Source organism: Cheilinus undulatus, linkage group 7, assembly GCF_018320785.1.
Source record: "Cheilinus undulatus linkage group 7, ASM1832078v1, whole genome shotgun sequence".
In the NCBI taxonomy this organism is placed as follows: Eukaryota; Metazoa; Chordata; class Actinopteri; order Labriformes; family Labridae; genus Cheilinus; species Cheilinus undulatus.
This window is the reverse complement of record NC_054871.1, coordinates 41,529,193-41,544,324: the sequence shown is the minus strand read 5'-3', so window position 1 is coordinate 41,544,324 and position 15,132 is coordinate 41,529,193. Positions and strand designations below refer to the sequence as shown.

The 15,132-nt window shown below is 37.5% G+C and overlaps 2 protein-coding genes across 4 annotated transcripts in view; one reads left to right on the top strand and one right to left on the bottom strand.

The window, feature by feature from the left end:
* The window catches only part of gabra5 (gamma-aminobutyric acid type A receptor subunit alpha5), a 74,947-nt gene extending 63,909 nt beyond the window's left edge, over nt 1-11,038 (bottom strand). Inside the window, exon 1 of one of the 2 annotated variants that reach the window (XM_041792094.1) lies at nt 10,969-11,038. The gene's annotated coding sequence lies outside the window, so the exon portion shown is untranslated. Of the gene's footprint in view, nt 1-4,418; nt 4,804-10,968 lie in introns of those variants that run through there. The other variant, XM_041792092.1, reaches the window with a different exon arrangement.
* gabrb3 (gamma-aminobutyric acid type A receptor subunit beta3) overlaps nt 10,968-15,132 on the top strand; it is a 43,010-nt gene continuing 38,845 nt past the window's right edge. Inside the window, exons 1-3 of one of the 2 annotated variants that reach the window (XM_041792095.1) lie at nt 10,968-11,131; nt 11,218-11,309; nt 13,275-13,342. In XM_041792095.1, the coding sequence (XP_041648029.1) occupies nt 11,052-11,131; nt 11,218-11,309; nt 13,275-13,342 (240 nt within the window). In that variant the 5' untranslated portion in view covers nt 10,968-11,051. The remainder of the gene's footprint in view (nt 11,132-11,217; nt 11,310-13,274; nt 13,343-15,132) is intronic. The other variant, XM_041792096.1, reaches the window with a different exon arrangement.

Sequence of the window (15,132 nt, the reverse complement as noted above, 5' to 3'; positions counted from 1 at the left end):
AAAAACAGCTCAGTGGATCAGTCAATCATCTGCACCTTGCGTTATCAAACATTTAACCTTTTACTGTTACATTTACTGTTACTTTCTTTTCAATCCATCATAGTTCCTTTCAGTTAAATCAAGGTCACAATTACCCTTAGTTTAAGACATTAAAGAGACAAAACAAATGTAAATCCAAGATCGTGGAATTCCAAAAAGGGAGATTAATTTGAATAAAGAATTCCAGTTTTACAGGATTTTTGCTGCAGAAACTGATCACCAACTGATCATCATCAGCGGGATTAGTTGACGCCAATACTGCCAATGTCTGCTTAGCTTTGCAGTGTACTAGGACTTCCTACAGGTGGCGGTGTAACATAATAAAAGGAGCACTAAAGTCATCCTTTTTCAGTCAACAGTGGGCCTTTACTGACTTTAACAGAGCAGTACAAAAACCTCCCAGGGAGCAATGCAGCAAATAACCTAAAGAGACTGAATTACACAATGTGATAACTCATTAGTGTTATGTACATTAATAAGCACAATTATTGACAAACTGAACAAGAGATGATTAAGCCTATTCTATAGGCTAAAATAGTTTAAATAAGAGGCTGTAAGAGTCCCAACTTTTACTCAGTTGCATTAGGAACCTGATATAATTATTTTATATGCTAAGCAAACACATTTCTCCTGAAAACAACTGTATTTACTGTTTTTTTCAACACAATCAAACACATCATGATGATGTTTTATTCCCTTTACCTAATAGTTATTTGGGATGCACAATATTGGACTTTTGCTCATATCCAAAATGCCGATATGTACAAATTAATTTTAGTCGATACCGATATTTAAATGTAGTCTAAACCTGAAACCTCAGTCCTTACAACACATAGTTTCAGGATGAACAAATCAACAAATTTCAGTCCATAACACAACACTTTGGAATGGGGATAATAAAGAAAAAGATTTCAGCTGACATAGGTCTGTTGGTCAAAATATTGGTTGAAAATACTGACAGAAATTCTAATATCTGCCTATATCAATTAACCTGACATGCCACATAGACTGCTTCAAATATCCATTAAATTGATAAAGTTGTCATTCATCTGGGAAAGCTCCCATTCAGAGTGTTTGGGAAGGACAGGACTCTACAAAACTTCTCACAAGGTGATTGGACGAACCTACTGTCTTTCACATTCATGAGAGGCAAATCAAAGCGGCAAGACAAGATCAGGTAGTAAACATACGCAGCTCCACTAATACAGTTATCTGGACAAGTTAATGCTGCTGTATTAATGGACAGTGGAGCATGATAGGAGAAGAGTCAAAACATCTACTCCAAGAGCCTACATTGTGGCTCTTTGCACTTGTTTAATAGAGAAGTGTGGTCTAAGTCTGATTGAACTGCTACTTTTCTACAGCTACATCTGAGCCAATCGCTACGGGCTTGCAGTATACCCCATAACGATCATAACCATGCAGGTCGGCAGAAGAGTGAAAACATCGCTAATGCTGCTTTCAAGGCTGTTCTTTGCTCTTTATTTAAAGCTACATCCAGGCTAACCGCTACATGAAACTGAAGCCATTGCTATCAGCTCACAGGATAACTAAACCCTGCTCGTAGCTACCTACCGCCTTGTTGTACTCAAACGACACTGATTGGTCTGTGTTCAGTTTGGCACAGATGTTGTAGATCTTAGCTTTTCAAGATGGATTTGCCTGATGACAGAGACGGAGTCTGGCCAATCTATCGGCTTTGCAAGGTTAGATACCAATATCATGGCAATAACGTTGTGCATCCCTCACAGTTATTCCACTGATCGGACCATGACCACATCTTATTCAAAAGTTAATCACCTTTTTTAGTTAATTCGCTTTTATTCTGCTAACTTTAATACAGATTCCAACTTTGGATTGCCATCTTTAGCAAGCTTTTTTTTTTTTTTTTTTTTTTTTTTGGTTTTAAGAGGGAATGAAGAGAATGAACGATGTGCAGCAGCAGACGAGTCACCAGAGTTGCTTTTAAAGTGAGCGGTTTAATCTGATCCACAATACGGATGCGCCTCATACTTACTAGATGACAAATTAGCCTTGATACACTTTGACACAGCCAGAGTATTTGCCACAGGTGATGGTTAGAAGCATCAATTCTGATCTGATCTACTAACCATATTTTTAATGAAGATCATCTGTTAATGATCAGTTCCTGATCAGGTGCATCGATATTTTAGCAAATGCACTAAACATCCTTATATTTGTCTACAAAGACTCTGTACGACCTGAAGACCTCAGCTGATTTATGAATAGTGCTAAGTTTCTTAAATCGTTAGACTTGCAAAAATCCCACTGTTACCTGTCCATCTCTGCAGGAGCATCACCTATAGAGCTAAAAGTGTGAAGTGATGACTTGATATTTATCAGGTGCACAAATGCCACAACAAAGAAGAACACTCAGATTCACATTACCCAGTGCAGCAATACAAACATTCCTTAATTTTGGATATCTACAACACTACAAAACATCTAGAACCACTTACACTTAGCATCACCTTAAAATAAGGCACATCAGCATTGGAATAGCTGAGCGACTATCTGTAAGTTAATCGACACCAAAATGAGCATAAATACAAGCTAACTCCTCAGTATGATGCTCACTTTTACCACTTTAGCGCTATTAAAAAATTACAATACCTTCTCTACCAGTCCGTACATTGAGTAATTACTAAGTACCTAATAAATGTAATGAGGAGCTTCTCACTATCTACATGTAAATGAATGGCCAACAAGCAGTCTTGTCAACAATATGCCATTTTTGTAAACCTTAGCGTAAAGTGTTACAGAACCATCTTTAAGTAGCAAGCTTGTGTCATTTCCCTGCTAGTCCTCCTCCTACACTCAGTCCACTGCAAGAGCCTCCTCTGTAGAAAGTGATGACTTCTGACAGCAAAGAGGCAGATCTGTGCTGGATATCAGGTCAGAGCCAAAGGTGTGAAACACATCTACCTGCAGAAAGATGCTCCACAAGCACTCCTGCAGTCTTCCCTGCACCGCAGCAGGACCCCTTTTGTAAACCCCCCTCAATGTTTCTGCTGTGACTGTACGCACCCTGCACCGCATCCCCCTCATTCACGACTCACTCATCACTCACATCCCTGCACCCATCTACTCCAGATTTCAAATAAAAACCGCACCGCTGTAGAGTCAGATGTACGGCTGTATATTTGAGCTCAGTGGCGTTTACTTTGTGGAAAGAAATGGTTGCTATCAAAATATTAGATTTATAAACCTTGATATGATTCTAGAGAAAATCAACATATAGTAGAACCTGCAGCAAAAATAGATGTCCTGGACCCAGTCATTTTCAGTTATCAAAGCTTGCACAGAAACTCCGACACTTAAGGGATGCACTGATGTATCGGTTCAACGTCGGTATCGGATGATCAGTCACCGATGTCGAACGCAGATGTTTATCTATCAGTTCAAGCTTGCCTTGCAGCTGGCTTAGAGAGATCTGTTATTGGGCAGAAGATGTGATCTGTTGGAAAAACTGATCTGTTTTCCTTGTCAAGTCTGGGAGAAAATGTAGCATTTTGTGAGTTTTACACCAAAATGACTCATTAAAATCATTTGCAGGAGCTCTAAATTGTTTAGCCTGTGCATCTGTGCACACAGTGTAAATGCTGCAAAACTCTGGCGACACTTCTGTAAACTAAAGTTTGCAAAAAATGTCTACTCTTACATATGTTTCAAAAGTAGTATGAAAACGTGCAAAAACTTAACGATCTATAGTCTTATGTTTAGGTGAAAGAAAGATAGCACCGTCTAAATGTGCTGGAAACATTAGTGAAAAGTGGTTGGGACTGGTGAGGAGTGAGGGAAACCCCCTGCAAACCGCATTGTAGATGCTGTGCAGGAGTTTACCTGCATTTTTTCATATTTAGAAGCAATAAATTATCGAACATTGTGCGTCAGGACTCCTGTTTTTGTTGCCTTGGTATCACACAGGTATTGGCATTATTTGGTTTTTACTAATGCAAATTCTCCTAACTCAGACACAATAAATCAATGAAAATTCCCCATTCAGAGTACACATGTCAGATTGATTATCTTGTGGTCAATAAGCATTTAACTGATAGTGGTTCTTACTGTAAACAGTCTTGAAACTGAGCATTAGGCCTGGCATGTGTTCATTTTAATCAACATATTGATTATCTCATATCTCATCTAAAGATGTATCAGTGAATCCAGGGGATTCCATAGTCTGCCTTGCCCTAATTTTCGCCCCATTTTTCGCTTTCTCCCGCGTCTTCATCATCAGCATCACCACCCCTACAGTAGAATCTTCTCCACACAATGCCCACACATCTCCCCGTGTACGGTGGCCTATTAAAACAGCGCTGCGCTGCACAGGCTGAGCCGCAGCTGCCAAATCTTACCACACAAGACGATGCGCAGTCAAACTTCTCCGCAGATTCCTCACGCGCAGATTGCACTTGTTTACTATCAGGCATCAATTCTGCAAAAACGTCACCTCCATCCGCGCGCGAGGGAAAAAACCCGAGAGAAGAACAAGAGAGAGAGAGAGAGAGAGGTGGTCTAATTTCTCTGTCAGCGAGCTTTATTTGGCCCCCGGAGCGATTAAAAGGCTGGCAGCGGGAGGAGAGGAGCGTCCCAACACTTGTGCTGACCGACCATCCTTCACTGTTTGGTCTCCGAGGAGCGCGAGCACGCAGCAAGCTCTGCACAAAATCCAGCAGTGTTATCCAAAGGGCGAAGTACAATGCAAATAGTGCGAATTAAAGAGACGAAGCGAGCAGTGCAGAGGAGAGCAGGAGGATGTGTGGAGGAGAGATGCAGGAGAGAGAGAGAGAGAGAGATGAGGAGGCAGATAGCAGAGGAGGGGGCGGCATGGCAAAGAGAGAGAGGGAGAGAGAGAGAGAGGGGATAAAAGGATATGAGTAGTAACAATGAGAACCGTAGGAGGGATCTCTGCAGCCTCTAAAAAGCTTTATTAATCACCTACTGCTGTTTTATCAGTTAAATGTAGGCCACCAAACATCACCGTGTTTATACTGGCTGGATTTTTAACCAACTTTAATTCAACGCAATCAATAGTCTCTGCTGCAATGGTGCTGCAATAAAACCAGGGGGTTCTGCTGCTAGTTTTTACTGTGTTCAGGAAAGAATGATGTATAAACTCAAACTGCAGTGAAATAAGAAGTCTTGAACTCAGTACAGGATTTCTGTACTCAAGTAACAGTACTGTTACTTTGCAGTGTTAATTTCATCGACTAAAACTATGACGAAAAATGTTCATTGACAGCTTTTTTTTATTTTCATGACAAAAACTCGACTAACAAAAATAGATCTGTGATGACTAAAACTGACAAAAACTAAGTTTTGTTTTTATCAAGATGACTAAAACTAGACTAAAATGTAATTTAGTTTTTGTCGGACATTAAAAATCCATGATATTTCTCTACTGGTGGTAAATCTGTCAAAAACAATGCAGCTGCATCTATTCTGCCTCTCAGCTGTAGAACACAGGGACCCCAGGTTTGGCAGAGTGCATAGAAGACACTACCAGGATCTGGTACCAGATTTAGGCAAGAAAGTAAATGCTTGGACTAAAAGTAAAGACTAAAATGTGAGGACTTTCTATGGACTAAAACTAGACTAAAATTTTTTTTGAGTTTTCATCGACTAAAACTAGACTAATACTTAAAAGGATAGAAATGACTAAAATGTGACTGAAACTAAAATGCATTTCAGTTAAAGACTAAAACTAAGACTAAAATGAAAAATAGCTGCCAAGATTAACACTGTTACTTTGATTAAAATTGACTCCAGCAAGTCAAAAGTAGCTTAATGTTTCCTCAAAGTACAAAGTGCTTTGAGGGGGTTAAAAACAATATATGGCATATACATGTGAAAAACAAGAAAATATGGATATCCAAACAAAGGTTAAAGGTCATATTTTAAAAACAAACTGCAGTGCAACCACAAATTTAAGATGTTACAGTGCCTAAATCAAAGGAAACATAATTTCGCTTTTCTTCCCCAAAAAATAAATATTTTTTTAAACCCTTGAATGTCAAAGTGAAAACACATTTCTACAAAGTGATGTCAATTAAATAACAATATGTGAAATAAGTGACTGTATAAGTATTTACTAGGGCTGGGAAATTAATCGAAAATTAGATTAAATCACAATATGGCCTGCTGCAATTTTCAAATCACAGAAGGTGCAATATTTCTTTGACCTAAAATTTATGTCAAAATACCAGTTTTTTTGCAGCAGAGATGTTATGCATTACATAATTTTACATAATTTTTAGAATGGTCTATGGAAAATATTGTGTTGGTTGTAATATAGAATGATTTATTGCTTGTCTTTGTTGGAAAATACACAAGATGGGGAACTTAAATAATAATCACATTTCGAATTGCAATTGCAATATTGGGTAAAAAAAATCACAAGTAGATTATTTTCCCAAATCGTTCAGCCCTAGTATCTACCCACTTAAAGCTGGTATTTAGTAGATGCATCCAAGCACTGAGTCTGTGTGGACAGGTCTCAGTCAGACTTGCACATCTGGACACTACAATTTTACTCTATCTTTGCAAAACTGCTTAAGCTCTGTCAGGCTGCATGGGTGCATTGTCTTGCTGGAAAATAGTCTCCCAAGTTGTAGTTCTCTTGCTGAGTGAATAAGATTGTCCTCCAAGACTTTCCTATATTTTACTGCAGTCATTTTACTCTCTACCTTTACAAGCCTTCCAGGGCCGGCTGCTGAGAAGCATCCCCACAGCATGATGTCAGCAGTGTGCTTCACAGTGGGGATGGTGTGTTTGTGGTGATGTGCAGTGTTTGGTGTCTGTAAACATAGTGTCTTGTCTGATGGCCAAAAAGCACCATTTTGGTCTCATCAGACCAAAGAACTCTCTTTTTGGAGTCTCTCAAATGCCTTTTGGCGAACTCGAGTCGAGATTTAATGAGTTTTCTTCAACAGTGGTTTTCTCCCATAAAGCTTTGATTGGTGAAGAATCCAGGCTGCAGTTGTTGAGTCTCTCCAATCCCAGCTGCTGAAGCTTGTAACTCCTTCAGAGTAGTCAGAGGTGTCTTGGTGGCCTCTCTCACTAGTCTCCTTCTTGCACGGTCATTCAGTTTGTGAGGACAGCCTGATCTAGGCAGATTTACACGTGGCATATTCCTTCCATTTCTGGATGATGGATTTAACTGGATAAAAATGTTAAGCTTTTATCATTATCTTACGTTCTAGATAATGCAGTTTATTGTCCGCTCGAGAGTCCTGATTTCTTTGTTTAACAGTCCTGAATGCAGCAGGAGACGGCTGTCACATACATTTCTCTGTAGGACAAATATAACTCTCAAACAGGTTTCATTGTTCTGCATTTTATATCCACCACAAAGTCAACCACAATGAGTCTGTAATAAAGAAGGATTTCTTTACCACCTACCTTAGCAAGAACAAGTTCACGAGCTGGTTGTAAAGCTACCACACCTTCATGGATGTGGATTTATGAATCCCTCTTATGACTGAATGTTTGAGTCCAAAACTGGAAAAAATACTACTCTGAAAATAATTCATGTTCTTTTGTTTTGCAGGAATGCAGTTGATGGGAACAAAAAGCTTTACGCAATCTATGACACGAGGTAAGAATCACACAACAAACATTTAGGTAGAGTAGTAGTAGTGTGACTTCTGAAATGTGTTAGAAGACTAAAACACTCTGATTTGCTGGGTGGAGTCCAGCCCAAGCACACTTTGAATCCCTGCAGTGATATTGAACTCCTTCCACTAAAGCAAATGCTGTAACACAGAGAGAAAAGAGAGGGGATACAGGAGGCAGATCTCTTCCCATCATCACTGGAACAATTTATAGTGACTGGCTCTTCTATAATTAACATCAGATCCAAGGATTCTTTCTAAACTTTACAAAAAAGGAAAATACAAATACAAGCTAAGCAGAGGTGGGTTCAAACAGTTCTTGAATAATACAGACTTCAGCTGATCTAAACAGTCCTCTGCTTGACTGTAAGACATTGATCATTTCTGCCTTTTCTAGCCCTTTGATAACTCTTTAAACCAAACCTGTACCCTTTTTTCTAATCCTCTAAAAAAGTGTTAATAATACTGACTATGATCGTTTGAAGAAACTGTTAATCTGCCATTATTTTGACACAGATTTCCCTTATTTAATTTAGTGGGACATTTTTTCTTGCAATTGCAACTGCATGGAAAAGTAAAAATCCAGTTAGGGTTTTCCCAATACCAGGATTTTAAACTTTGATGTAATACTGGAAACTATCAAACGATTTCTGTATTTATACCACAGCAAAACAAATACAAATTCTAGCTGCCCAATAAAGTTAATTTATCTTTCAATCTTTAAAAAATGCTGGTAAACTGGTTCATGAGGTCTGAACTGCAGAAATGTGGAGCAGTTAGTGGCAAACATCCACGTAATCACTCCTCTTCTTTGCATCTAAGTTGTACCTTTTAAGTTGTAATAGTTTACAATTATACTGACCATTGAAATAATGGAGATTTCATTATAATTATTATTTTAAAACACAAAAATAATAAAGTAATGTTTATAAATGCTTGTAAATAAATGTTTGTGTTAACTAGAGAGTCATGCACCATTCATATCAGAAAACACAACTTCTGTCATCCCATCAAAAATTATTAATTAGGCCTATTTAAAAAGTTTCAGTAAATGGTTAATGGTATCTATACAATATTTGGCTAGTTTTCTTAATCCATAACTTTATATTAAAACTTTCTAAACAGCCGACTGATTCAAAAAAGTATGGTTTTAATTAAATGAAGCGTGTTGACACCACACACATGCAGACTACTCAGACAAATAATCGTTTGCGACGAGGCTCGAGTCTGTATACGCCCCCACAATCGTCGGGGGGAGTCAAATCTTGGCTAAAATCGGGCTTAAAATCCTGTAGTGTGTGGCTGGCCTTAGAGTGTTTTCACTTCAGTCACGATTGTTTCATACTGTGCCAGAGTGTGACTGACCCCCACCACATACCCCATCCCTCATGATGGTCTGCTTTCAAATTAGCACTGTTCAAGTAGCTGGTTTGTGAATCCGCCAAGAAGAAAGAAGAAGAAGAAACGGCCATGGCAACCACTCTAGTTAAAAATGTTTAAGCTTTGTGCAGAAACTGTAATCCATTCTGCAGGCTACTATGGATGTTTCTTAAGACTCCAACTACAACCTTCTTCCTACTTCCACATTTATGATGCAGCTCAGAGGATATAATGGGCCCATGCTGCGTTGATATGAAATGACAGGAGATGTTTAGAACTGATTTCACAACTCTGCTTGCTGATGAGTATACCAAGTACTCAGTAATGGTTTCATACACGGTCCCATGTTCCAAGCCTGAGTACACATGAGCAGTATCTGACACTCCCTCTTCACGGCATGGCGGTCATGTCCTTACATACGCTTGTGTTCACACGGATAAAAAAGAAACAGACTTTGGGGTCAAGTATAATCAGATGGTTCCCACCCCTGATAATCAATCACCCATTTAGAGGACTAATGAGAAATAAGCAAAAAAAGAACCTGTTCTGGAAAAAAATGGCAGACAAAAGTTTCAGCATCAGTGTGCAAACATGAATAGCACAACACAAGATCATTTTCTATATTTTAACATGTGGAAATTTTGGATGAAAAAAACAACTCAGTATGCAACGGCCTTTACCCATTTACTCCATATTCACACATTTATGGCAACTTAAGGTTAAGTATCTTGCCCATCCACCCCTTTTTTGTAATTTCTTTACTTAAAAGAAAAAAGTATTAAGATAACATCATGTTTCACCATTCAGCTAAAAAATACTGCCATGGCTTTCGGTCCATATCATCCATCCCTGATACAAATTTACTGTTATATGACGTGAATGACTACAAAAGTCATTTAAAAGCTTAAATTGTCAATATGCATTTAGTTAAACTAGTTGCAAGCTAGTTTAAGTGGTTAGCAAAAAGAGACGCAAGTGACTCAGGACATGAATCATTATGTTAATTCTGTATTCATATCAAAAACTCTATAAAGCTACTGTAAGATGCACTGAAAAATCCAACTAGTTCAAAATATTTGTCCAAGCTCATAAGGTCAAAGTTTTTAAGTATTGGAAATATATACATTTTAAATTGACTCATAGAAATAAATAATTTACATGTTTCTCATCCACTGTAACTTTTGCTTATGTTGGATTAAGGGATGAAAATAATTTGAGTACGACAAAAAATACTTATACTAAGAGTGATGGAGTACTGCTTACTTTAAAGTAAAAATGTGTTCAATCAACCCAGAAAAAAATTGAGCTGAACTAGCTATTTTGGATTTTTAAGTTAACACAAATCACTTTAGAACAACCTTTTACTGTTCAGTCTAACAGTGTGTAGTTAAACTAATAATTAATAGCACAGTCCACTCCTCTCCCCTGCATAAAGCAGCACATTTTTCATATTCACATCATTAAACTGCTGCTCTATCTGAGATCATAAATTCAGGACAGCCTATTAAACAGCTCCCATATACAGTCTGTCTGTGTCACGTGGACTTTAATGACCAGGACGGGCTCGCGCTCACTGACATGTCTGAGTCCTAAACTCAGAGTTAGCTTCACTCTGAACTAAGGGGGTTCGGTGCGGGCTCCATTTAAACCTCAGGGACTACATATTTAGTGTTTCACGCACGTGTGGCGGTGGACCTGTGGATTTAAAGAGTGAAAATGGATATTTAAAAAACACTTATCGGAGGATGGAGACCCGGAGCAGCCTGTGTGAGTGCTGTCTGCTCCGCTGCTGCATCACAGACACCGATAAACATACTTGACATCACGTGAACACTGCTCTGTCTCATGAAGCATGTTAACACAGCCGGAGGGAACATTAGACACCATGTGGACGAAGAAGAAGCGGTCTCACCTGGTTTATCGGAGCTCGGCGGGAGTTTGAGCACCGGGTTTTCTGCTTTTAGTCCTTACACCCACCCAGACTCCTCGGTGGGGATGTGGGGACCCTGGACATCAGGGGGTTTTGAGTTCGTGTGTCTGCCTCTGGTCGTGGTGGTGATGTGCTGTGCTCAGAGGTGAGGGTCTGGGGGTTAAACCTGGACACAGGTGAGACTATTAATCACTTTTGAATAGTTACAAATCTTTGTCTATTCTATTTCAGCGTAAACGAGCCAGGAAACATGTCTTACGTCAAAGACACCGTGGATAAACTGTTGAAAGGATATGATATCCGTCTACGACCGGACTTTGGAGGTATGTTTGACCCTCATGACTTTCCGTAATTTCTCTTTTAGGGATGCACCGATATAATTTTTTCACTAGTTCAAGATGCTACATTTGATGAAGGGTGAAACAAAAATTAAATGCTAAAAGTAGAGGCTATAAAAAACTAACTTGATTTAAATTAGAAAGTAATAAAAAATGCATTTGAATTAAAAATGAGTTGATACGGTCTGGATTGTTTAATTAATTTGAGGTTGATTCAATAAAAAAATGTTGCAATTTGATGAAAATAATGGCAAGTTTTATCATTTTGATTGTTCATCATTTTTCATTGATACCACATCCATTTTCATTTATCTGAAGGAAGGTGCTGCATGGGTGAAAGCAACAGAATGTTTTTAAAAATTAAGGTGATGAGAAAGTATGAGTTTGACTTAATAAGTATGAAAAATGCACATGAACTGAAATATTAAGGTGTAAAATATTTGTGTAGTAAAAATAGACATCATAATCCAGTAATTAAATAATCCATTTTTAAAATTTACAACATGTAACTTGTGTGATTCAACTTTTATCATTTACAGTGTTTAATTTTTGTAACATTTGGCTACTCACTTATACCACTTACAGAAGTGGAAAGTAACTAAATCTACTTGTATTAGCCTACTGTTATGGAGGAGCTATTTGTCTACTTGTACTTTTTCAGTAATTTTTAAAATCAGTAATTTCACCTTTACTTAAGTACATTTTGACAGAAGTATTGTAATTCATTACATTTTAAAAAGCATTAATAACTGAGTTAAAGATTAGCATTTAGAGTTAAAACAAGGAGGTCTAAACTCTCTGTCAACATCAAATTACTGGTCAGTAATTAGCTGTTGACTAACCATGATGGTCAGTAGCACATAGAGAGAGACGGATTCGGCATTACATCCAAAAGCAGCTGTTGCATTCACTGGTTTTTATATTCTCTAATTGGGATATAACATTAAGAAAACATCATATTTTGTACAACCCCATATGCATCAAAGCAGCTACTCAGTACTTTGAATAAGTTTTGAATGAATTACTTTTTACTTTTATTATTGGCAAGTGCTTTTACTTCAGTTTAAATAAATTTTAACCAGTCTCAGTGCTCTTTTCTGCAATAATAATAAATGTTTTTATGTTGCCAATGGATGTTGCCCCCAAATTTCAACTCAGTTACAAAGATATGGCAAAATAAAAAAGCTATACAGAAATCTCATTACCTGATTCTTAAATAGAAACATTGCTTTATTTAGAAAAAGAATATTTATTTATATTTATATATTTGTTTTTATATGAGCTATGTACACTTTCCATATCAGTTTATCATCTACAGTCACACATAAAAGATATAAATCAGAGTCTTTCAATATGAACTCTGTCAGGGTCAGGATGATATTTAGATTTTTTTTTAATTAGTACAATTTTTTTCTTATTTTCATAAAGCCATTTTCAGTTTAGCCACCTCATATTCATTACCTACCACCAGAGTTTTAAAACTTCTCCTGAACTACTAAATAAATGTTATCTGCTGAGGTGACTTCAAAATTTCACTTAAGCCAATAATTTACATGTTTAGGTTCCAGTACTAAGCCTAGTGAGACCCTATATTTAGTGTTCAGATTCTCTGACAAATGACCAGAAATTCAACTCTGTACGTCACTGTTTTATATTTCAGTGTATCACCAATGGTCTGGAGAGATCCTGACTTTTGTTTTTTTTATTTTATGTAAAACAAGAATTTAATTAACATTGAGGATATTTTTTCCATTTTTATGATAAACTGACTGCTGTTGCTAACTTCACCCTCACCTGCTTAGATAAAAACAGTATTTTGGTCTCTTAAACCTGTGAGCAACAACAAATCAATCATCTAAATTAACTGAAAACATTTCTCTAAATAAGTTTGTCACTGCGAGTTGTTAATTATTGCTTATCAATACTTGATGATTTTTTGTGTATTGTCAGGTCGACCGGTTGCCGTTGGGATGAGTATAGACGTGGCGAGTATAGACATGGTGTCAGAAGTCAACATGGTGAGTTTGATTAATTTTTCCTGTCTTTCTGTATTTGTGGACAGCTTGTCAACATTTTCTCAACACATATTGAACCTGCTGTCTTATCCAAAGAAGTTAATTATACACTGGTTTACACTTTTCTATAAAATAAACTTTGTATCAGGTAAAGTAGTGTTTAAGTGCAAACTCAAAATCCTTGGGACGTGGCTTCGAATGTAAATAAATACCGAATGTAAAAATTTGCAAAACATTAAAACCCCATAAGTATGTTGTATGAAAATAGCATAAAGAAAAGACATCAAATGTTGAAAGTGAGAAATGTCCTGATTCTTGTCCATTTTAAGGCCATTGTAAATTCACTTTAACATTTTAACATGTGGACAGTGGTGTAGTGCAGGGTATATGGAGTTGTTGGTCCAGCATAAAACTCCACTAACTTAGTCATACATGAGGCCAATATTTACAGCTGATATAGACACATTTGTCATGGTCAAAAAATCGGTTTTAAATATTGGCAAAGATTTAAATATCTGCTCATTCTGATAATTCAATTTTTAAGTGTAAGTCTTTTTTAGCTAAAAGCTGATACCAATATCATGCAACTTTTTTGTCTCCATTGAGTATACTCACTTCTTAATTCCCTCTAATTCTTATCATTCAGCAATATGCTGCAGTGCTTTCATAGGATAACAAAGGCATGCCTCTAACTGGCTAATACTTGTTACTGCTCTGTTGGTTGGTTAAGTGAGAATATCAGGGTTAGCTAATCAGAGACAGAGTGGGTCAGGTCTCTGGCATGAACTGCTACATAGAGCTATGTAATGTTATCTGACTTCCCTCATCATAATTTCATAGAAGAACCTTGGAGTCAAGCTGCTGAAGTTTAATAATAATAATAATAATATCTTGAATTTATATAGCACCTTTCAAGAAACCCAAGGACGCTTTACAGGAACACATAGACATGGACAAACTATGTGAGAGGTAGGATGAGTGTAAGGGGTGGTTTAGTGAAGACTGTAGGCTGTGGTGAACAGGTGGTGCTTGAGACGTTTTTTGAAAATGTCCAGAGATGGAGCGCTACGAATGTCTGCAGGAAGAGTGTTCCGGAGGGTGGGAGCTGCAGCACTGAAGGCTCTGTCTCCATAGGTTCGGAGTTTGGTTTTGGGCATGGAAAGTAGGCCAGTGTCTGTAGATCGAAGGTTGCAGGATGGTGTGTATGGATGGAGGACATCAGAAAGGTACTGGGGAGCCAGAGCATGGAGAGATTTGTATGTGAGGAGGAGGACTTTGTAGTTGATACGGGACTTGATAGGGAGCCAGTGGAGGTGGATGAGGGTCGGAGTGTCCATGTTGAAATACAGAAGTCTAATTTAAATAACCCAAGTATGCAAGAACAGTTTTTAACACAGGCTATATATCCTTTGCTCAAGGTGTCACAAACAAGGGAAAGTGGGATGGAGTTTAAGAGTTAAACACTTCTGCAGGCACCACTGCATGTAGGGTTGGTATTTATTCATTTATTTTTTTAATCATTAAAACTACTTACATGAGCAATGTATTTAAATCCACAGACTAAACAGGCTCAGTTTAGCCACTTAATAAATTAACATTAATCATATTAATATTTGAACATGTCTTTATTTAGTGTTGCATTAGCCATGCAGTCTTTTTGAAACAAGTAGGGAGGGATTAACAGCTTTATTTAATTTGTTTAATGCCCTATGCCATTAACATGTCAACTCTCCCAATTTTCTTTCATTAAAATATTGATAAAATCAAGCTTATAGCTTTGACAGAAAATAAGT